This window comes from Lucilia sericata, unplaced genomic scaffold (assembly GCF_015586225.1).
Source record: "Lucilia sericata isolate MDLA Ls3-8-SP2 unplaced genomic scaffold, ASM1558622v1 Contig000634F_arrow, whole genome shotgun sequence".
In the NCBI taxonomy this organism is placed as follows: Eukaryota; Metazoa; Arthropoda; class Insecta; order Diptera; family Calliphoridae; genus Lucilia; species Lucilia sericata.
Window position 1 is genome coordinate 141,141 of NW_023994640.1, and position 25,427 is coordinate 166,567.

At 30.9% G+C, this 25,427-nt stretch overlaps 1 protein-coding gene across 5 annotated transcripts; it reads left to right on the forward strand.

Annotated features, from left to right (window-relative positions):
* LOC119606901 (adenylyl cyclase-associated protein 1) lies at positions 1-25,001 on the forward strand. Of its 5 annotated transcripts, XM_037960557.1 has the most exons (8): positions 14,911-15,422; positions 15,788-16,364; positions 18,033-18,211; positions 22,539-23,085; positions 23,146-23,341; positions 23,398-23,755; positions 23,818-24,338; positions 24,413-25,000. In XM_037960557.1, exons 1-8 carry the CDS (start codon positions 14,984-14,986, stop codon positions 24,494-24,496), a joined length of 2,901 nt encoding a protein of 966 aa, XP_037816485.1. In that variant the 5' UTR covers positions 14,911-14,983; the 3' UTR covers positions 24,497-25,000. The 5 variants fall into 5 exon arrangements, with proteins under 5 accessions (XP_037816489.1, XP_037816486.1, XP_037816485.1 ...); XM_037960558.1 differs by lacking the exons at positions 15,788-16,364; positions 18,033-18,211 and adding an exon at positions 5,403-5,479 and having other exon boundaries at positions 14,906-15,422; positions 24,413-25,001; XM_037960561.1 differs by lacking the exons at positions 14,911-15,422; positions 15,788-16,364; positions 18,033-18,211 and adding an exon at positions 1-157 and having other exon boundaries at positions 24,413-25,001.
* The last annotated feature ends 426 nt before the right edge of the window (positions 25,002-25,427 follow it).

Here is a 25,427-nt window from a genome sequence, read left to right on the forward strand (position 1 = left end):
GCTGAATTACCTTTTTTGCACAGTTGTTGGTTTCTTGTTCGACGAATCGTTTGCAATATTTTTCAATTGTTTTTAAATCTACTTAATTGTGAAAATTATTAAAAAAAATTATCACAGGAAGAAGATAAAACTCCTGCCTGACGATAAATATATCAAGGTAAGTTGTATTTAAATTATTTACATTGTAAAACAAGGAAGAAAAATCAACAAGAAAAAAGTGCATATTGCAAAAATGAAAAATGTATTGGAAAAAAGTTGTTGTAGAAGAAAGTATAGGAAAAGCCGGCTTTTTTGGTTAAAAGGGGGAGGTTTGTTGCACTAAAAATTTATGGGTGGTGGCTGTTTGTTGGTACCTTTAAGCAATTTCCTTAATATTATTGACAGACTGCGCGTCTTTGTAATAAATTAGAGGCGACAATATTATTATTAAATTGGCATCTTGAAAGATGAAAATGAATTTAAGTGGATAAAAATAAAATAAGTAGGTATATTATGCATACGTTGTTGGTTGGTTTGTGTGTAGGTGGTTGTGTATTATTTTTTTTCATTTTTCTAAATGAACTTTCCTTGTACCACAGCAAGAAAACCAACCAATGTTTCTAATTGGATGCCAACTAACGGATGTTTACGGATTTGAGACAGCTGTTCGTTTATTTTCTACATTTGTAACATACACACGATTTTTTTGTGTTCTTCGTTCCATTTTTAATTCTTTCTTCATCGCCAAAGAATCTCATACAGTTTTCTTTTTAGAAAATTTAAATGCGTGTGTATTCGTGGTAAATTTCTTAACTTATTTTTTTATTTTGTTGTTTAATGATAATAAGCATATTTATCAGTTTGTATTGTTGTTTTTGGGTATGTGAACGAGTAGTTGTTGCAGTCCAATAGCCTTTTGCTGTTATGACTCATTCTATTTATTATTGTTTTTATTTTTTTGTTATTTTCTCATTCTATGATGTGGTTTACTATTTTTAGTTTGTCTTTGAAATCCAAAATATTGTGGATTTGTCATCAACAAAAGCTAATGTATGACCCTTCTCTCGTTCATTACAAGGTCGGGCAAAATAAAGTTTAACTTAAATATGGAGTTATTCTTTTCAACTTTTATCGATATCATGAGAAAATTATTTTTCTTGTTTGTTGTTTTCATACAAGATTTTACTATATTCATTGACGATTGTGGTCCCGATTGATTACAATATGAAAATAGTACTTTAGCAAAGACAAAAACCATATTGTTTAACAGAGTTTAGTTACGGACAGACCAGTCGTACCTCAGATTTAAAATCTTAATTATCTGGGTGATAAGTGTCTTTCAAAGTCCCCAGGTGACTATTTATTTTCAATGTTCTGAATTTTTCCTCAATTAGTTTCAATATAATCTACTTGGTGTCTAAGTTAATTTACCTCATGTTCTCAACGAGTTTATAAAATAAAACGCTACCATTTTTGCAGTTTATTTTCTTTTTTATAATGTAATTATTAAAAATAAAATTGCCACATACCTATTAATATGATCTATTACATTTAAAGTATCAAGTTCACATAAACTATTCACATTGTTTCTTTTTTTTCTATATTTTTCATAATGCCAACCACTGTGCATTGTGGTTTCAGTTTTATAACATTTGTGAAAATATGGAATAAAAAAATAAAGAAGTAAAGTAAAAGCAAAAACAAATAAATTATATCTGTTGTTATTGTACAATAAATATAAATAGACAGACAAATATAGAATGTCGAGAAGAATTCAACCAAAATAATACTTTTGCCATATAATAAGTATATGAATTATTTTTCCAATACAATTAACAAAATTTTTGCACTCATTTTATAATTCTTCAATATTATTTATTCTTAACATTGGAACAAAGTCAAAGAAAAACAATTTGAGCAAACACTTTTATATTTAAAACTAGGTTCATTGTAAGTTACATCAATAAATAAAATGCCCTTATAATATTCCATTTGAATGTACATATAGTTAAGTTGAACATATTAAATTAATGTCATTGGCTTTTTAACATCATTCGCTATTTGGGCAAATGCATTTATTTATGTATCAGGTCTGTGAACAAGTTTCCTTATTCAACTATAATACTGTTAACTGAAACAAACATAAAACTGTTTTAGCAATTTTAATTGATTGAATAAATGAAAATGCAAAAAAAAAAAAATACCTTTTTGGCTAGCAGCAATAAACGTACAAGCATGTATGAAACTTATACGTACATACATTAGGGAGGTCTATATTTCAACAAACCAAATAATAATTTCAGTTCATTTTAATTTTGAGTAATTTTGCGGTTTTGATATTTTATATTTATAGTAATTTTGTGGTTTTATTAAATCGAATTCTAGTAAGTTTTTTTATATATATAAAATACGATATTTCTTAAACACACTAATATTCTTGTTATATTTGTATCCATTTATTTATTTATACCTTCGTTATTTAATGAATGAATGATATGTTCTTGGTTTGCTTCGTTTAATGTGGGAAATTAATTGATTGTCATCAATTATGTACAAACATTGATAAAACTTATATTATGTTGTTTGAGTTCATTTCATGTGCAATTACATCTGCATAGTAGTGAGATGTAAACATATGTATGAATTTATTTATAAATTTTTAACCATATTAATTCGTTCAATTATATTTGTGTTCATTATTGAAAACTCTATATTCTTAATGTTTTCACAAAAAAAAATATATTTAAATGAAAATTTTCACTTAAAATTCGATATTCATTAAAAATCTGATAAAAATTAGATTTTTTTCACAAAAAATTTTATTTTTACCACAATCTGAAATTTATAGCTAAAATTTTAAATTTCATTAGAAACTCAAATTTGCACTAAAAATTTCAAAAAGTTCATTAAAGTTTAAAAAATAATTTTTTCACCCAAATTTAATTTTTATAAAAAAAAACTATTTAAAAATTAAAAATTTCAATAAATTCATTCCAAATATGAGAACTTACTCTGCAATGTGGCTATGAACACCTTACTAAATGATCTAGATAAAAGAAGAATTAAGACTGTCGCTTAGGCTGACGATGTTGCGGTAGTGATATCAGGTAAATTCCTCGAGTACCTTGGGTTGATCCTTGACAGTAAACTATCCTGGAATACGAATATCCAAAACAGGATAAATAAGGCTAATTAGTTATTTACACTTGTAAGAGAGCGGATGGTTCCAACTGCTGGCGTTAATTCTAAAGGTATTAACTAAATCTTCAAAGCAGTTGTTAAGCCCATACTATTCTATGGTGTTATCGTAAGGTGGCAGGCAATGGAAAACTCTTCTCATTGTGCAGCCATCGAACGTACCCTACGAAACATTGCAATCCTGATCACGCGAGCAATGAGGAGGACGTCAACGAAGGCTCTGCTAACTATAATGAACTGGTTACAAGCTGACCTGATGGCTATTCAACTGACCCTTAATTCAGCATTCAGATTAAACGCATGTGGTTTGTGGTCTGGTAGTAAAGGCATATGGCACACACGAATAATTAAACACTTCGAATCCTTGCATCTTAATGTAGACTATAGCCTAAACCTCACTTCGAAAGACGCTTTCATATCCGAGTTCGTGCTAGGAATTCAGTACCTGAATCCCACTCAACTAATGGTGTAACAAATGTTTACACTGACGGCTCCAAGAGGAGTGGAAGGATGGGTGGAGGTTTTTACATTGAAATATTTGGAATTAAATCCTCTTTTATGCATCCTAATTACTGTAGTAATGTGCAGGCAGAGATAACTGCTATTTATGCAAAGTGAATATTCAAGTTAATAATCAGCCGACACCTACGACGTTTTATTCTTTATTAATGTGAAATATGTGTATATAATTAAGTTGTTGACCTATCTGAAAGGAAATGAGAGTAAAACCCCAGCTTTTAGGGTCATAAACAGTTATGGCCAATGTTTGATCCTAAAGCAATCGGAATTCTATTGCTTTAGTATCAAATATTATTACAATGCTTTAGAAAGACTCGAAACATCATACCTTCATCAATCAGAGGAATCAATTGTCCTATAGTAGGTGGAATCGACCAGTTTTATTTCTTCTTTGTTATCAAATTCTCAAAAATCGTCAATGCTGTAAATATAAATTTAGAAAAGTTGTTTTGCAAACAATCAAAAATATTGAGAACTAGACGCTATAAAATGGAAAACAAGATTTCATGCTGTTTAATTTTTTTTCTCACTAAGCACTTGCAAATGCAACATCATACATATATAAAAATTTTGGCTTTAGTAGTGGTCACGCTTCTTAATATTTAGAAAATTTCTCGTCACAGAAATCTCTGGCACAAATAACTATTAAAAAGTTCATGCATTTGTGTAACATTTTGAAAATAATATTTAGTTGGCTAAACAATGCATTTATGATGAATAAATTTAAATACAATACCTCAAAAAATACATGACTAATCTTGTGCAAAGCAGTTCATCAGTAATTTGTATTATGTTTATCTTTCGCACAAAAACATAATGACTAATAAACAAATTAACGGAATTGTTTATATAATAAACATTAAGAAATAACAAATGAACTTATAAATTCATTCATAACTGTCGACCTACCATTTAAAAAAAGGTGTAAATAATTGTCAAGCGTATGACAAAATTACACTTTATTAATGAGTTTTAATTAATCCTCGCCTGATTTGTAATCTAGACATGATTCTTGCTCCTTTTAAAGTGCCGTACCAAAAGGCCAAGCACCTGTATTTTATTATTAATTTCTGTATGGTATTTTAAACCCTATTTTTTGGAAATAAATAAAATCAAACTTGAAATTTTTTTTGGTGTGGTATGTTGTGGTGTATGTATGATTGTGTTTGATATTAATAGTTTAATGCTTTTTAATACTCTTCAAATACAAAAAAAAAAAAAAAAAGAAAAAAACTATATAAAATGTGTGGTGTTGGTATGTTGGAGCAGCGTTTATGATTGTCTATTTTATTTATTAAGCTTTTTGTTTATTTTTTTATACTATTTTTTATATACATATGTATGTATCTTGTGGGGTTCGTTTGGTCGAACGGTCGGACATTCGACTACTAATAAAACTGTCTGTCCAATTTGCGTTTTGTTTTTGTTGTTGTCTATAGGAGGAATTAACACGGTACGCATAAATGTTTATTTGTTTGTATATGAGGATGGAAGCAGTTCTTTTCTTTTTTGGAATTTAGTCTTTTTTCCTGTATTACGTATGGGTTGGATAGCTATAGTGAGTGTTGGCATGTTTTTGTTTGTTTGTATGTATGTCTGTGGCTAAACAGCCGTTTATTTATCATAAACATTTCGGATGATTTGTTTTATTTTTCAACAAAATGTTAGAAAATTTTTAGTTTTTGGCAACTAAAAATATTTAGTATTTTTTTAAACGTTCATTCATACATACGTACGTCTCTAATTTACGCTCGATTACGCGGTTTTCGTTATTTTACGTTAGGTGTGGTTTTTAGCGTATGCGCTATTTTTTTTTTTTTTTTGTTTGAAGATATTTTTTAAGAAAAACTAAATTCATGTTTTTTTTCTTAAAATGTATAATATTTTGAATTTATTAAACAGTTTTGTTAATTTTACAAAATTTTAAAATTTTAACTTGATGGCTGGCTGCATTGTTATTTAATACTGAAAAGCATTTCAATTATTATTTTATCTTTTTGCAATCTTAGCTAACTTTTTACTTAACAATTAAAGATAACGGTAACTTTAATTTGAATAATTTCGTTAATGGAATTTTGCGATAATTGTAATTTCATTTACATATATCGATAACTGTAGTCCGATGTTAATTGAAAAATATTGTTTTGAAGTGAATGTACGTGCGCTGTATATTGGATCTAACAGACCTGTGTCGCATAACTTCGCGTCCTTCTGGTTTGTAGAATCGGCTGTAGTGGAAATGAAAGTTAAATTAAAAAATAAAAAATATAAAGGATTGACAAAGGAATAATAATTTATTTTTCAGTTAATGGATAGCTATGGCTCGGCTTTGATGGTATCTAATTAAACTTTAATTTACAGCCTATTAAAGATTTCCTTTTTCTTGCTTACATTTGATTACATTTCTGAGAAAACCATTTCACAAAAGTTGGTCACCTTTCAAAATCAGTGGCCTGAACTCTCAATTAAAGATTGCATTTATTTTATTTAATATTTGTTTTCCTGTTCCTTAAACAGAAGAGAGTAGTTGCTAAGGCGCAGACTCCTTTTCGTTTTAGAGTTTGTATGTAGAACTTTACATATTTACTAAATATATGTGTCATTGGTGGTTCCCTTTAACAGTTTTTTTTTGCTATTAAGCTAACACGACTTATTAAGATGCCCTAACAAATAACATTATATGATGAACATATTAGTTATTGCTGTAATCTCCATTACACATGTCATTTTCAACTTTAACACTTTCTCTTCTCACCTACAAGCCGAAACAGACAGCCAGTTAGCCGGTATTATCTTGTACTCACAACGCCCAACTCTTCCTACTCTAATATGCCGGCATAAGCTTTTAATGAACTGGGGAGAGAGCGAGAGTATGAGCTGTTGGTGTGCGAAACCCCACCATCATCATCATCAGCAACAACATCTCTGTCAGCAGCATCTTTGTTTGAAATCTAATGTGCGAATACAAAAAGAAATATACATGCTTTTTCCATTTACGTGTTTCAAATATACTTTTGCTTCATTTCATTTTCAACGTTTGCATTAAACAAGTTTTATTTTCTGCTACAATATAAACGGCGCGTTGTTAAATAAACAATTTTTATTTTATTTGGTTTTTAACCCCCTAAAATACTTACAGTATGCTTAACACACAGTTTTTCATTACATTTGAATAAAAAGTGTTCAATAATGTACATATTAAATTATAATGGATTAAAAGAAAACATGTAGGAAGTTTGATCAAGTGTTAGTTGTAATAAAGTTTACAAATAATAATATAATAATGTTAAAAAAAAGTTGTGTTAAAAGATTAACTTTAGATGTGAAAGTTAAATGTGTAAATGTTCTTAATTTATATTTATACATTTGAACTATAATCTAAAAAAAAAACTTAAGTGAAATTAACTTTGATCTTTAAAGTGTCACAACAAAATTTTTGTTAAAAAAAAAACACAAAAACCTTATGCCACAAAATTGTTAAAAATAACAAAGCATTTTAAGAATTAGAATATGAATTGAAAACCAATCTCTTAACTATCTAATTTATAAATGCAAATAAACAAATATTTATTTCTAAAAATATTTGTATAATGAGTTTGTATAGTGGTATTTTTAACCATAAATATTTATAAATACAATTTCCAGTTATACCAGCAAAAATATTTGCCTTGTTAACAAAAAATATTTATTATTTAAAAAAAAAATACAACAAAATCATGTTCATGGTATTTTGAATAAAATGGGGAAAATTGAATCCTCCTGCTTTGCCATCAGCTAATGTGCTCTCTAACATACAACTAAAATGTTTAGGTCATTCCATTAAAACTTGTTAAAACTATATCCAGTTGTTAGTTAATCGACTATTGTTGCACATTTTCCATAAATGCGCAACTGGTCGTAAATATTCCATTGTAATTTAGTATTTGTTTCTGTTTCATTTCATTTGAAAATATGTATTTTGTGTGTTTGAAATTTAATTTTTTTTTTCTTTATCAAATACATTGTTAAATTGCAATGAAAAAAAATTAAAAGAGAAATTGCATAAATCATCAAAGTGTGAACGCGTGTGTAAAATTATTGTGCATGCTAGAGAGTTTTCTTGTTTTTTTCTTTTTATTTTATTAAATAAAACATATAATTTATTATAACAAGTTTGGAGGTTTTGGTAAATGTTCAAAATTTGAAATTAAATAAATTTTATAATAAATAAATATGTATGTATATTTAACGGTTAAATTGTTAAAACTAAATCATTTTAAATGATCTTAGTATACAAAATTATAAAATACTTAAATACAGCGAATTTATTTTTAATAAAAGTTCCAAAATAAACTATATTATTTGAATTTCGTCTTTATGTAGATGTGTATTGATCAGATTGTATCAATACCGCCGATTTATAACTGCTTGAAAGTATAAGAACTTGTCTAAATCTATAATTTCTTAAAGAAATATGTATTTGCATTAAGTGAATTTAAAGATATTCAACAATCCTCAACATTAATGTTCTTTTGGATATCAATTTTTGATTTATAACAGTTTAATACCTGGGAATCTGCATTGTAAAACTTGCCTCATTTACGTGTATGAAACACCAGAGTCCCAAAGTTTTTCTTTTTTAATAGAGAATCAACACAGGTAAAATACATATAGCTTTAATCCAGGAACCTTGGACGATTCGCAACAAGGTTTCTGGATTAAATCACGTAAATTTCCAACTTTTCTACGCTGATACAGGATCTCGCCCGAGAACATGTATCTTATGTCACAAGAACTTATGTTTTCTCCTCTCAACAGGATTATCAACATCGGATGCAACGGTGCTGAAGCAAGGTCGAGGCAACATATACCTTGCATCTATTTACCTGCCTTTCGATTCTCCGACCCTACCACCAACGTCGGATCTGATGAAACTGGTTGAAGAGGCACAAAGGAAAAATAAGAAAATTGTAATAGGTTGTGATGCCAACTCGCATCATGTAGCTTGGGGTAGTACAAACACCAATCGCAGGGGACAAGCCCTCATGGATTTCTTTAATACTAAAGACTTGATAACATTGAACTTAGGTAATAAAGCTACCTTCGTCAATAGAATCAGAGAAGAAGTATTAGATATAACTATATGTTCAGAAGAGCTTATAAACGAAATTCAGGATTGGAGAGTTTCGGACGAGCACTCCTTTTCTGATCATCGGTACATAAGATTCAAAATACTAAGGCCACCACCAAAGCCGATAAAGTTTCGGAATAAGTCTAAAACTAATTGGACAATGTTCGGGGCCTTACTAAAGAACCGTTTAGGTCAGGACACTTTTCAATGTCGAAATAAAGAAGATATAGATGCCAAAGTGGAAACGTTCACAAGTGCCCTGGTTGAATCGTTCGAGGACAGCTGCCCTCTGCGAGAGCGGAGATCTGCCCAGGAAAAACCCTGGGTAACTGGGGAGATCCGGAACCTTGGGAAGACTCTTCGCAAACTATTTAACCGGGCACGGCGTAAAAAGACCGCAGTATACTGGGATGAGTATCGTAATAAACTTGGTGAATATAAGAAAATCGTTCGAAGAGCCAAACGAGACTCCTGGAAACTTTTCTGTGAACAGGTAGATAGCGTAAATGAGGTATCGAAGATAAAAAAATTCCTATCCAAAACTCATGTCCAACCGGAATCTATGATCGATGACACGGGCAGGAGGCTTGAGGATATGGAGGAGACAATGAAACTCCTAATGGATTCTCATTTCCCACCCGGTATATCGAATAACATAGATGAACCGATATTGGAGGAAGGGGAGGGTAACACGGAAATAGTTATTACAACTGACATGGTTAAAGGGGCAATCAAGAGCTTTGCTCCCTATAAAGCTGCAGGGCCGGATGGAATTTTCCCGGCACTTTTGCAGATGGAGGCGGGACTGGTTTCCGTACATCTGTCACAGATATTCACTGCATGCTTAAAATTGGCATATACCCCAGTTAAATGGCAGGATGCAAGGGTAATATTTATACCCAAACCAGGGAAACCTAGCTATGCGACACCTAAGTCCTATCGACCGATAAGTCTTACGTCCTTCCTACTTAAAACCTTGGAACGGATAGTCGATAGCATGGTTAAAAGCAGCATACCATACAATGACCTTAAATATAAGCAGCATGCTTATGTAAAGGGACGATCGGTGGAGACCGCTTTAAATGAAGTTGTCCACTACATAAGTGAATCTTTCGATAGCAAACTGTATACACTGGCAGTATGCATTGACATCGAAGGCGCTTTCAATAACGTGCACACTGATACCCTTATCCAATCCCTAGACCAGTTTTATGTTGACCGGGTGCTCCGTAACTGGATCAACTACATGCTAAGGAACAGATGGATAAGCTGCGAGATGTACGATATAACTATCAGGAAAAAGGTATTTCGCGGTATACCACAGGGTGGCATTTTGTCACCTTTACTCTGGGTCACCACGATTAATAGCCTCCTAAGGACCCTAACCGAGAAAGGACTTAGACCTGTCTGCTATGCAGACGATGTCGTAATACTTTTAAAGGGAAAGGATCCAAATTACTTGTGTAGAAGAGCTGAGGAGGCTCTGAATACGGCCTTGAGCTGGGCTCAACCGAGAGGCCTCAATGTTAACCCGGCGAAGACGGAAATCTGTCTTTTCACAAGAAAGACAAAAATTTCTACATATACTGAACCTTGCTTCTTGGGCAAGAAGATACCGGTGACAGACAAAGTTAAGTACTTAGGTGTAATACTTGACCGGAAATTAAAATGGAGACACCACATAGAGGATAGGATCAACAAGGCACATCGGTGCTGGGCGATATGTAGGAGAACCATAGGCATGAAATGGGGTCTTAGTCCTACTATGACAAATTGGCTTTATAAAAGTGTAATTAGACCAATTCTAGCTTATGCTTCAATAATCTGGTGGACTGCTTTGGACAAAAAGTGTAATATCAAACTACTACAGGGAGTTCAGCGTACATGCTGCTTGGGTATAAGTGGTGCCATGTGTACTACTTCAACCAAGGCTCTGGAAACGTTGCTAGATATTCCACCCATTGAAACATATATAAGATATGAGGCGGCGCTTACAGCCGAACGGCTCTTTACTTTAGGCGAACTGGCCAAAAACGGTTATAGGACACGTCATCAATGTATACTGGACACATTGGAAGGTTATACACATTCATCGGACGTGCCTGATCGCATACCAGACACTGAATATGTCGGAAACTTTGAAACGCTAATCCCAGATAGAATGTCTTGGTCAAGCGGAACATTAGAGCAAATACCAGTAGGAATCCGTTGCTACACGGATGGCTCTAAATTAGGGGACAAAGTGGGTCTGGGGTTCTATATTGAAGACCCAGAAACAGAAATATACCACCGTTTACCTAATCATAACACAAGCTTCCAGGCAGAAGTACGAGCAATAACGGAATGTGTAAATTGGATTAGAATAAATATGGCGCCCACAGGGCTTAATATATTTACCGACAGCCAGAAGGCAATTTGTGCGATATCAGGTGATAGAATTAAATCTAAGACCGTATTGGATTGTAAGAAAGCTTTAACTGAATACTCTCCCAGAGGTAAGGTTCACATCATATGGGTACCAGGCCACTCGGGAGTAGCCGGCAACGAAAGGGCGAATGTAATAGCTTTAAAGGGAAGGGAGCTCGATGTAGTTAACCTGACAAACGCAAAACCATTCGACGCAACAAAAGCTGAATTAAAAATATGGATGAGAGAATCCCATAAGGCCTCTTGGAATAATGAAACGGTGGGTAGAACCACAAAGATTCTATGGGGTGACCCTGATGAGAGCAAGACGAGAAATCTTCTCAAAATGAGCAAGTCTGAGGTTAGTATGATGGTACGTATTCTCAGTGGACACACAGGATTACGAGCACATCTATACAAAATTGGACGTGCGAATTCAGACGAATGTAGAGCATGTGGAGAGGACAGTGAAACTCTGGAGCACTTTCTTTGCCATTGTCAGGCATTCGTCGAAGTTAGATCCAAGTATCTTGGAAGTGATGTTATTCCAGAAATAACATTCTTAACCAACACCGATTGGAAGATTCTTAGGAATTACGTCCAGGAAACTGAGTTTCTGAACATGGAAAAATAATACATTCAGTGAACAATTTTTTTTTTTTTTTTTTTTTTTTTTTTTTTTTTCTTGAATTGGAGCGCACAACAGGCCCGATAGTGGCCTAGGTGTATTTCTTCGGATTTGATGTAGTATACATCCTCCTATCAACCTACCTACCTAATAGAGCGTTTTTAAGTTCACAGCTTGTAAGTCATTATTTGTAATGTTTTAGTCTTAGTAATGACCCGATCTGATCTATTTAATATCGGCTAAGTAATTTTCAAAGATTCGTTCGTTTGTACATGAAAAGTCCTCTACCGAAAGCCTATACACCTTGTCCAGAAAAGTCTTAGCAATAACTCGATCTGATCCGTTTTATATCGGCTAAGTACATAATTCTCCAAGATCTACGGCTAGTAAAAGGCTGAACGATAATTTTAATAAGTTTATTTTTAGTAATTTGTTCTTGCATCATATGAAACTGTGATTAAGAGTATGCCGATGTAACTATATAAGCGGAATCATAAGACATTCATCCCTATCTACAATAGAAGTGACATTTTTGTTTCCTGGAAATTTTCATTCCTCTCGAAGGGAAAATTGCTATCGTGAACTTGTTGTGAACAATTCATTCACAGTAGTTGATTTTGTATGCAACAGCTGTTCAATGTTTACAAAATTCCATCAACAAATTTCACAACAGGGGAATTTTTTCACGACAAAAGAGTTAGTGAACGAAAAAAGTGAAAAGGGAACATACTTCATGTGAAATGTTGATTGGCGATAGGGGTGATTATATAATTTTGGTAGACTATTACCTATTTTCAAAGTTTTCTTGATAATACTCGTCCTTCAGAACATCCTCTCGATATTCTACAAAATTTAACTATTTCTAAGATCGTAAGCATCATTACTAATCTGAAGGACCGACTCTTCTCTTTCTAAAAATTCCTCTATAAATGCACAAAGATCTGCTTAAAGTCTTCTCAATTTTCGTCATAATATGCTTAAAGCGGTTACCGTCGATTTGTTAGGTTGATATGCAAACTGAAATCGTTATGGTCATATCTTGCTTATATGTCATAATTCCTAGGATTAGAAATCCGATGTTGTTGTAACAAATCTGTTATCGTAACAGTGAATCTCTCTCCCTAAGTTGAAAATCTTTGAATATCAGGGCGAATATTCAATTATCTTGAGAAGAATCAGTATTGATTAGGCACTAATTAACATACTATTTTGAAATAAATTAAACCAAATTTACTATTTCTACTTTTGTGTATCTGAGCTACATAAGTTTTAATTAGATATTAGTGTTTTAAAATAATTAAAATTACTCATACCACCCTTAATACAGAAAAACTTTGTACATATTGAGGTTTACAGGAAGTATGAGTGATTTTTAAAAGCACATCCTAATATTAAGCGAGTATACGACCAGATCAACTTTCACTTATAAGATAGGAAGGATAAAGAATGTTTTATAAAGTATTCCTGAAAACTACATATTTGAAAACTTTCAGAATTTATAAAACTAACATAACCTTTGCTATTTATTAATCCCTAACTGTTGCCAAATAAATTATATACAATTAAATTTGTATTAATCCCAAATTTTGGGCGTGTTATATTCTATAAAGAGTTCATTTCAGTTGAGTTTTCCTTTTTGCCACGTGAAATTTTACAATTATTGTATGTATGATTCTTTCCTTCCACTTTATTTCTTTCATTTTATTTTCACCCGGTTTTTTTTCACATTGAACATTATTTGCTGTTTCGTTTGTTGTCCCGGCTTGACCTAGTTTCATATACATTCTTATATATACATATATACAAACATATATAGATATTTTCCTATATGTATTACACTGACTATTCGCACAGTCAGTGAGAATTGTATCCTAACAAGGATGTTGTTGCCTTCTCTGTAGTGTGTATGCATGTGTGTGTGTGACAAGTGCCTCTGTATATGTATACAAAATATTCATATGTATTTATAACAAGTGTAACTGGTAGTAGCAGTCAGTTATACTTCAACCACTTAACTTTAATGCTGTGAATTTTCTATATAAAAGTTTTCTCTTCTAAAGGATTTTCCTTTTTTTTCAAATGAATTTATTAAATATTCTTATAAAGTGTTTATATTTTAACATAATTGTTAAATAATAATGTTACTATAATAACTTAAAAAATCAACAACGAAAATGTTAAATTTTTGAGCACAAACATAAAAAAATCTAATGCAATTTTTATCTATATACTTTTGTGTATGAATAAAAAAAATGTATATGTACAGAGAAACAAGTGAATAATACCATGCGGAAATAGTTTATTTGGTCAAATATTAGAGTTTTTTTTTTTTGTTTTTAAGCTACTTACTATTCATACTAGAATTTCTTTTAATTTATTCATATATACATATTTGTTTAAATTTGTTTTTAACTTTAAGTCATGGTTGCTTGAGTTTCATTCTATGGCAAAAATAAAAACTTTGTAAACGTACAGCAAAATAGTTTGTTGAAAGAAAACAGTTAATCTTTGTTAAACTACCCAATGTTGGGTATGTTATAAAACTATGTACAGTCAGAGCATTAAAATAATGAAATCTTTTTAATTAAAACATGAATTACTCATAACAAAGCTTTATTCTAAAATTAATATTGCTTTAAATAAATATGTGAGTTGTAAAAAGATGTAGGGATAATATAAACACTTTTATCTAATTAAAACATATTGGCTGGTTGCACTTTTTAAGAGTTGACAAAAAGCTTCTATTAATACATCATAAATTTACTAGTTTATGTCTGAGAGCAAGCAATACTTTTGAAATAAAATACTCTAAATAAAAGCAAAGCTACACACCCTTACCTCACTCTTAAAATTGACCTGATTACGGTTTCGCATGTTAATAATAAATAATTTTTTTCATAATTTTTTAACTCAAAGAGTTCTTGAGTGTCTTCAAGTGTCAATTTAAAGCAATCTCAGCATAATGTGAATGAAAGCAAAGCAGCGACTTTCCTTTTATGTTTATGGGAACCCACCTACAAACTCAAACCTTTTTTAATTAATTAATATTTTCCTATCAAATTTAGATAAAGAAAAGCATAACTTTTTTTAAAGACTTATAACGTATTATAATAGTTAAAGTTAAATAAATTTATAAAAATAAAATGTTTTCGTGTTGTCGCGCAAATCCTAAAAGTTCCAAGAAATCGAAAAAATTAAATGAAGATAACGCAAAAGAACAAGAAATAAGTCAGCAAAATGATGCATCGACAAAAAGTGATAATAAAAAACTTATAATACCAACGATTACCATAGAAAATGGTAAAACAACGACAGATAGTGTAACAAATAACGAACAAAAACAACAACCACAAGAAAATGGCAATACAACAGCAGTTGAAACAGTCAATAGCGAAAAAGATAAATTAAATGAAAATGAAAATATTACAACGACAACTATTGTAACGGAAGCAATTGAAAAAACCCTAAAGGAAGCGGAAAACATTAATGCACAATCAACGACCACAACAACAACGAAGACAGCGAATGAAGAAGTTGAAGTAGCAAATGAAGCCGTTATTACTAGGACAACGGAAACAAATGGTATTGTTTTTTCTTTAATATTTTGCTATATTTTTATTTATTTTTTTTTAATTTTTTCTTCTAAATTGTATATGTGTATTTTAATTGAATATTGGCCAAATTTATGATTAGTAGTAAATGTTTAAAAATGTTTAAGGCAACCTATTCTCAAACATAGTTTACAAGGTCTTGGAATTAAATTTTTAAACCAGCATTTAAGGACCTTGTAAATCTTTTAGACATTTTCTCTGTAGCATTATTTGAGTTTTTCTTTCTTCTATTTGTTGTCTTGATTTAAATATTATTTGATGTCTTGTTTAAAAAAAAAAAAGAAATCCTGTAATAATTTCCAAGCAATCAACAACAAAGCTTGTTTAATTTTACAGTTGACAGTGACAATGTAACGCTAGCAAATGATGCGGAAATTATTTGTTGTAAAACATTGACAGAAACAAATAATAGTTTGCAAAACAATAGCGATGAAGTAGAAACGATAATAAATGACGCTGTTAAGCTAACACAACGCTCTACCGAAGCACTAATAAAAGATACAAATGATTGTAGTCAAACAAATGATAAAGCTGAAGAATCTACTTCAACAACAACTCAATCGACTAATAGTCGTGGAGAGGCTAATGCAAATGCCGTCAACAATGGAAAACCTAAATCGTGTCTTTCACGTCATAATTCAACACACACATCAATTAAGAAACGTGTCAACATTAGTGTACACACTGAAATAATAGAACCAGATCCTTTGCTACCAATTCTAGTACCCATTACTTCTTCTGTGGGCGATGAAGAAGATGACGTTTTCTCCGATTCTGTGCCACCTCCTAAACGAGAAAGTATGTGTGCTCCCTATTTGGAACGTGATATTGACAATGATGATGTTGTTACGGAATCATTGGCGTATGCTCATGGTTTACCCGAATGGTTTAACGATGAACGGATTAATGATGTGTAATATTAAAATTGTTTTCTCTTACTATGTTTTCTTCTGTTCCTGTGTTTTGAATTTGATTAATTTGTTTGTTTTCCCCTTTGTTTTATTCCCCTCCATACAACTCTCTTAACACTTATCGTTAAAGTTTAATAACAGTAAACGGAATTCGATTTTGATGAAGTAGACTTTTTGTCTCTGAGGAGCAAATTTAAAAGAGAAATATTAATGAAACTATTACCTCGGTGTTCATAAATAATGTTAAACTTATTGGTTATTGAATTGTTTAAAACTAGCAGAATCCAGTCCTTGTTACTGGCCCAATGTTTGGCCTGAAGCACTTTCCCCATAAGAATTAATATACTCCTAGAACTTTTAAATAAACGATTTAGTGGTTCAGGTGTAATTGACTAAAATGTAATATCAGGACGCCTTCTGGCGGACTAATTTAAAATTTTAAAGAACACTAATCACCAGTCTAATCTAATGACTAGCTTACTGACTATTCTAATAACTAGTCTACTGACTAGTCTATTGATTAGCCTACTGACTACTAGTCTATTGACTAGGCTACTGACTAGTCTGTTGACTAGCCTACTGACTAGTCTAATGACTAGTCTATTGACTAGTCTACTAACTAGTCTGTTGACTAGTCTACTGACTACTCTATTAACTAGTGTGTTGAAGAGCCTACTGATTAGTATAGTATATTGACTAGCCTACTGACTAGCCAATTGACTAGTTTATTGACTAGTCTAATGACTGGCATACTCAGTAGAATAATTACTACTGATTACTACTGATTAGTAGATTGACTAGACTTCTGACTAGTTTATTGCCTAGTCCATCGACTAGCCTACTGACTAGGCTACAGACAAGTCTATTGACTAATTGATGGACGAGTTTATAGACGGGTCAATGGAATAGCCTTAGGACAAGTCTATGGAATAGTAAGTATATTGGCCAGGCTATTAACTAGTCTTCGTACTAGTTTATTGACCAATCTATTAACTAGTCTATGGATTAGTCTATGGACTAATATATGGACTAGCCTATGAACTAGTCTATTTACTAGCCTATAAAATAGTCTATTGGCTGATATAATTGGTCTATTGCTAATATAGTAGTCTATTGGCGTCACAATTTTCTAGTCTATGTACTAGTCTTTTGGCTAGTCTATAAACTAATTGGAAAAGTTTAAATTACAGTAGAAGAGCTTAATATGACGTTTGGAATCCCCGGTGATTTTCGAAGATTTTGTACATACATATATTTGAATTTCTTCCATAGGTTCAGTAGTTCTTGAGATTATCGATAACGAACATATTAGTCTTTTATTAATTAATGATAATAAATTTATACTATGACCTTAATGACTCTTTCTTGTTTTTACAACATATGCAAACCCTGACGACACTCCCTGACCATTCTTATACATTTATCAAATGTCTGCTGCATATATTTTTAATTATGGTAATAAAGTATCATAAACCATTTTTGTACTGCTAACGGCATACATGCTACATATGTGACAAAAGAAAATGTCCGCTAGTTTATATAATGTTTATATTTCAATCAAGTGTTAAACCTCTACTACTTCTTTTAAAATCCTTTTTACAACTTTATTATTATTTATAATTTTACAACAAAGTCCTACATTATAAATAAAAAAAACATAAATTTCCTAGAGGTTGTATTGAACCACCAGTTACACCTGTTGGACGCGATGAGCTAGAATTAAAACGTCAACGTATTTATAAAGATTTACTATGTGCAGCACAAGCTGCTGTCAAGCATAATGCACGTTTTGAACCGAATGTATTTGTGGGTAATGCTGATATACAGACAACAACAGAACGCGGGGGAGGTGATTATTTCTTATCAATAAAACTTTTTCATTCTTTATGAATGTTTTTTAATTTTTCATAAATTTTCATTTGTTTAATGATGTTTGTGATTGTTTTTTTTTTCATTGTCCATTTAGAAATGAAAAATTTTATTTTTATGATTTGCCAAAGGTGGGCAAACGAATAAAATAATAAATTAGTTTGTATTTATTGATGCCCCTAATACTTCAAAAGAAATTTTTATTTTCTATTATTAGTGCAAACTTTGTGGTCATTATTGTAATTCTTATTGTAAGAAATTATTAATTTAATCATAATAAATTTATGATTTCTAATTGTTTAATTTACTTAGTTATGCATTTTTTATTTTTGTTTCTTTTAAGTAGAGGAAATGCTGTCATTCCTCTTTTTTGTCATTATTTTAAATCTCACTTTTTATTATTGTGTGAGTCACATTTTCAATTATTTGCATGTTTTTTTTTTGCCGTAGTCACATCAAAGTTGATTTTATATCTTATCGCCAATTGTGTTTATTTGTTATTTAATAAATTTAAACTTTTTTTCTCACTAATACATATTGAATAGAGTGTTAATAAGACAGGGTGTTTACAAATTTTATGTTTTTCTATATGTATTTCTTCAGTCTATTCTATCTTCTGAAATTTACATCGTTTCTAAAACAGTTTTAAGTTTCCTTCGAATTTGGTTTTGATGTAGAAAGGAAGTTTGCGGTTGGATTATCATTGTTAATCGTTCGTTATTCGAAAAATCATTATTATCTGAAATTGTCTCCTTTGGAATTAGTATTTCTATGGAAACGATCTAGAGAACAGTTTATAAATCCATAGAACAGTTCTGAAATAGTTTCTGTAATAATAAAGGATCTATACAACGGTTATGGAATAATTTCATTAATCAATGATATTTCTTTGAAATTTTCACACTCACAACAGATTCTGTTAAAGAGTTTTACCTCTAGAACAGAGTATATGATTAGAGTCAATGTTCAATTTATAGAACCGTTCTAGAAAAACATTGGCAGAAACAAATAATAGTTTGCAAAATAGTAGCGATGAAGTAGAAACGATAACAAATAATGCTGATACGCTAACACACTCTCTCGAAGCACAAACGAAAGATACAAATGATTTTAGTCAAAACAATGATAAAGCTGAAGAATCTACTTCAACCCCAACTCAATCTACTGATAGTCGTGGCTAATGCAAATATAAATAACAATGAAAAACTTAATTCGTGTTTTTCACGTTATAATTCAACACATACATCAATAATGAAACGTGTCCATAATAGTGTACACACTGAAATAATAATTGTCACCTTCAGAACAGGGTCGATGAATAGAGTCAATATTTAATCTATAGAGCCGTTCTAGAAGCAATTTTGTTTAAAATTGTCACTCTAGGAAGGATTTCTAGGAGCCTTTTAAAGAATAAGCGTAAAACCAATCTATAATTAGTACCAAAGAACTGATTCCATAATAATATTTTAAACAATGGTCCACAGAAGTAGTAGCAAAAGTACTGGTGACATCATTAGTTGTGGAATCTGATCAGATTCTGTTTGCAACCGTTGTATAACAGATTAATTTGGAAGAATTTGCTTTTCAACTATTTTTTTTTTTTTATTTAAAAAATGTTCTGAATAACCGATTCTAGAAGTAATGACGATGTCATTATTAGTATTAAGAATCTATTTGCAAACATTCTACAACTAATTATGTTAGAAAAAGTTCTATAAATTTTCCCTAGAATTTATATTATTTTTTTAAGAATTTTTTTCATATAACTTTTTTGTTACACTCTTTTTAACAAAAATTTTATAGAATTAAAACCTTAAGGGAAGTGTACAGTTACTTGATGCCACAGTTAATAAAAAATATTACATTTTTTTAAATATTAACAAAATTTGCTTAAACTGTTATAGTTGTTTTAAGTTAAAAGACAAATAAATAATTCCAGAACTAAAAACAAACAAAAATAAAATAATTTATTTTTAAAACAGCTTTCAAAAAAAGCTTTTTTTTTCTTCTGTGCGACACTATTAGCGATAGAAAATTTTAAAACTGTCTAACAGTTGAAAACAACAGTTCTAGAAAATAAACGTAATATATATTTTTGAAACTTAAAAAAATCTTATAGTTTTTTAATAAATATAAAAAAAATAAAAATCAAGTGCTTAGCAATTCCCTGCATAAAGTAATTGTGGTGATGACACAATAACGATAACAAAATATATTAAAAGTCAATAGTATTAAGTTTTTTATGAGACATTTCTTGGTAAAACTTTAAACTCTTTCATTATGATTAATTTTCCGAAAAAAAAAACGCTTTAAATACCGGCACATATAAACTCTATACACGGACACTTTGTTTCTACTTTAACGAAATCTTATTGGATTAAAAGTTATTTTTTGTTTATGAATTATTTATTGGTGTTTTAGTTGTTGTTATTTTTTGTCAACATTACTTATTACTACCAAAAAAAGAAATATTAACAAAAAAAAAAAAAAACAAAAATTGTTATAATCATGTACATACATTATTATTGTATTGTATATGTACTTGTATTTTTACCCATAATTATTACTGGCAGTGACTGAATGACGAACAGACGACCAAATGCCGCTAAAACACACTAAAAAAAAACAATAACAATGTACCAATACTTATATACAAAGTTAAATACATCTATATAGTAAATGTTTGTACATACATATTTATTTATAAAATATACAACAATTATTATTTTTGTATTCTGTGTAAAAACTTTATATACACAATAATAATGAATCAGCCGTAGCGTTAACATATTATGGACGAGATTTTTTAAATATTTTTCAATTACAACTTTTTTCTCTTCTACAAAAAAGTAGCTACTATATTTTATTTAATTAATTATAGTGAATGCAGTGTTTAGATAAAATTGTAAAGAACTATTTTTCAAAATTTATTATTATAAAAAAAAATTGACCAGACCATAGAACGTTTTGCTGGTTCTAGGTCTATAAACGTTAATGGGTCAAACACTTGGTAAATGTTGTGGCCGTACCTTAATTATACACGATATAAAAAACTGTCAAAATCCAGGTAAACTAAATTCTAAAAAACAGTGATTTGTGGAAAATTTTTTTGAAATATAAATAAGAAAAGTGCCATGTTTTATTAAATCATGCTGTAACTGTTTAAATTTTAATATTTCTTCTAGATCTCTTAATAATTTTATATATTTTGGCTAAATATTTATGTGTTTGTTATAAAATTTGTTTGTTTTGTTAAGAAAACCGAGTGTGGCGTTTTTAAAATTGAATGAAAATTGTGTGTGGGTGTTAGAAACTGTTACAATCGTCATTTTGTTTTAGTGGGTTTATATTTTTTCTTCTTCTTTTTGTTTTCTTAGTGGCTATTGTCCAAAAATTTAAAAATATGAAAGTTTAATGTTGATAATAACCCAATGAACATTTGAAAATTTACAAAAAAATATTTCATTATTTTATCACAACTAGTTTTAGATCGATTCAACATTGGCGTGAGAGCTAAGATTTTTCTTCGAAAAATAACTTTGGAATTGGTTTTGTGAAAGCTTTATAGAGTTAAGATTCATTCTACAAACTGGCTGTGAAAACAGCAGCTCGCGTCTAAATTAGTTTTAGGGAATGACTGTTCGCATTCTAAATTGTTCTACGAAATTGTCATCACAACAATGTTCCACAGAACGAAGTAAGGGCATTGTTATTTTGTAGTTCCGCTGTAAGTTCTTCCCTGGTAAAAAAAATTCCAGATGATACAGCTGTTGAAGAGTTGACAATCTTTGGCCCATTCGAAATTTGCGTAAATCTAATTGCCGTGGGAAACGAAGAATCAAAAATAGTTCTGTCTGCACTCGTTATAGTTATTTTAGATAAAATACTTTTTAAATTATTTCTTAATAACTTTTATGTTTAAAAATCTATTTCTAACTTTTATTAGTTACGATATGTAACAAAAATTCACTGTTTTACTTTCTAAGCTTTCACAAATTTTTACTCTGCCTCTACACAAACTTCATCACGAATAAATGTTAATATAATTTTATCATCAAAACCATATTATTCCTTTTTTATAATATAATACAATATATTTGCAATATATGTATTTTTATTACCTCAGTCTGCATGAATTGTATTATTATTTAATACTCATTAGCAACTGCACTTTTTTCTACAAAAACCTTGTTGATTTTATTTTTAAATTATGACTATTATCTATTCCAACTAAATCCCTATTAATCTATGTATTTATATTTACAAATTCCAACAAACCTAACGTAAACTTTTGTTTATATCTGTAGATTGTGATCCTGATTTAAAACCTTCGGTTGCGGAAAATCTTGAACATTTGGTAAATCGCCTAGAGAAACTTGTAGAACGTTTGGAACGCTCTATTAGTGCTCGTGAATTGGAAATAGCCAATCGTACATTCGATAGTGTATTGGAAAAGAAACGTGCTAGTTTCGATTTAGAGACAACTGAGTTGCCGCCCGTGCCCGTGGAAAATTTGTCAGTATCTGAACAAACGGTTAAGCTTAATCAGCGTATCGAACGTATTGAGGAGTCTTTGGGTAAAATCAACGAACGTCATAGTCTCAGCAGTCGCAGTGATAGTTTAGTGCATAATCATCATAATCAGCTGCCAAAAGACAATAGTCTTGAAGATATTCCTACCGTATTAGACGATTTTTCATCTTTACCGCCACCACCTCCACCACTAGAACTCAATATGAGTGTTTTGGGTTTTCAAGATATTATGGCTGGTCCTTTGAGCCAATATTTAGCTTTGTCGGCTAAAATTGGCGGTGATGTGGCCAAACATGCTGAATTCGTTAAAAAGGCCTTTGAGTAAGTTTTCATATTTTACATAAAAATGACTTAAATACTAAAAGCAATTTAATTATTTAGTGCCCAACTCCAATATGTGACTTTGGCCACTCAATGCTCTCAGCCCAATCAAAGCAAGCAAATGGAATTGTTGAAACCCACATCGGATCAAATTACCGCCATACAGGACTTCCGTGAAAAGAATCGTGCTTCACAATTTTTCAATCATTTGTCGGCTATAAGTGAAAGTATTCCCGCTTTGGGTTGGGTGTGTGTGGTAAGCATTTGTCTAGCTAAATCTTAGAATTGTATATTAAATGTGTTACATTTTAGTCTCCTACACCTGGTCCCCATGTTAAGGAAATGAATGATGCCGGTCAGTTTTATACCAACCGTGTCTTGAAGGAATGGAAGGAAAAGGACACCACACATGTTGAATGGGCTCGTGCCTGGGTGCAGACCTTGACTGAATTGCAACAATATATCAAGCAATATCATACTACTGGGTTAGTATGGTCTGGCAAGGGTGCTGCTCCTGCCAGCGGTGCTGCACCACCACCACCACCCATGGGTTGTCCTCCTCCACCCCCACCACCAACTTTCGATATGTCCAACATGAATTTGGGCGAGGGACCCGATGATCGTAGTGCTTTGTTTGCTGAAATCAATCAAGGCGAAAACATTACTAAAAGTAGGTTTGATAAATGGTGGCAAAATTAAAACAAATAATTAACATCTTCCTTTCATCCACAGACTTGAAGAAAGTAACCGCTGATATGCAAACTCATAAAAATCCTACCTTACGCACTGGCCCCGCTCCTTTCAAGACACCCACACAATTTGGTTCGTCTAGCAAACCAGCAGTTGCCGCACCTGTAGTTAAAGATCCAGTCTTCACTCGCGATGGCAAGAAATGGCTGATTGAATACCAGAAGAATAACAACAGTCTATTGGTGGAGAATGCTGAAATGAACAATGTGGTCTACATGTTCAAGTGTGAAGGTTCCGTTTTGACCGTTAAGGGCAAAGTTAACAACGTTGTTTTGGACTCCTGCAAGAAATGTTCTTTGGTATTCGACTCTGTGGTGGCCTCAATTGAATTTGTCAATTGCCAATCGGTTCAGATGCAAGTATTGGGTTTTGTACCCACCATTTCCATTGACAAAACCGATGGTTGCCAAATGTATTTGTCTAAGGAATCATTGGGCGTTGAGATTGTCAGCTCCAAATCATCGGAGATGAATATTATGTTGCCCGAAGACAGTGGAGATTATGTAAGTTTAAATGAAAATGTCTTTATGCGAAATTTTTTATTAATTTAAAATATTTTCTCTTATTTAACTTATAGACTGAATTGCCTGTACCCGAACAATTCAAGACCACCATTTCCGGCAAGACTTTGAAAACTGTCTGTGTTGATAGCCTTGGATAAGCTGTTTTAAGCTGCTTCAAACCAGCATATCTTTTTAACTTAAAACAAACAAAAATTCATTAATACACACCCCCCAAATTATGTATGCCAATCAATCAAAACAAACAACATTATTTGCTATTTCTAACTATAATCATCATTAACAACTCAACAACAAAAACATTAAAACAATTGAAAAATTAAACTTTTTGATAAAAAACCTTTTAAAAATGTGTATTCTAAAATAATATAAAGCAAATTTGTTCTACAAAATAAATTACAAGAAAATTATAAAAAAAAAAACAAAATAAAACAGTTGCATTAACAATTGTTTGATATTTATTTGTATTATTAAAATGTTTTGATTAAAAAAATGTTCATTTATTTTATCTTCCTTTATTTATTAAACTTTTTATTTTTTGTATTACTCTCTTGCAACCTTTTATGTATTATTAAATTTTACTTTTTTTGTAACTGCTTATTTTGTACTTTTTTTAAGTTTGCTAAAATAAAAACAAACAAATTCAAAAAGGAAATTTTATTTGAAGGAAAATGATGGTTTATTACTAGAAAATTCTATTCTTCATTCAACAGCAGCAAAAATTTTAATTTTCTCTAAAAGTTCGATTTTTCACTAAAAATCTGAGTTTTACTAAAATGAATATATTTTACTAAAAATTTTTATTTTAACTAAACTGTTGGATGTTTTACTAAAGATCTAGTTTTCACAAAATTCCCAATTTCCACTAAAAATCCTTTGACAAATATTTTCGTAAGATAAGAAAATTTCGCTTAAAATTTGGTTTTTCATCAGAAATTCGATTTTTCGTTAGAAATTCATTTTTTCTCTAAAAAATTGATTTTTCACAAAAAATTGCGAGTTTATTTAAAGATTCTATTTTCCTTTGGAAATCCGATGTTTCACTTCTTTCACTAAAAATCCTGTCAACAG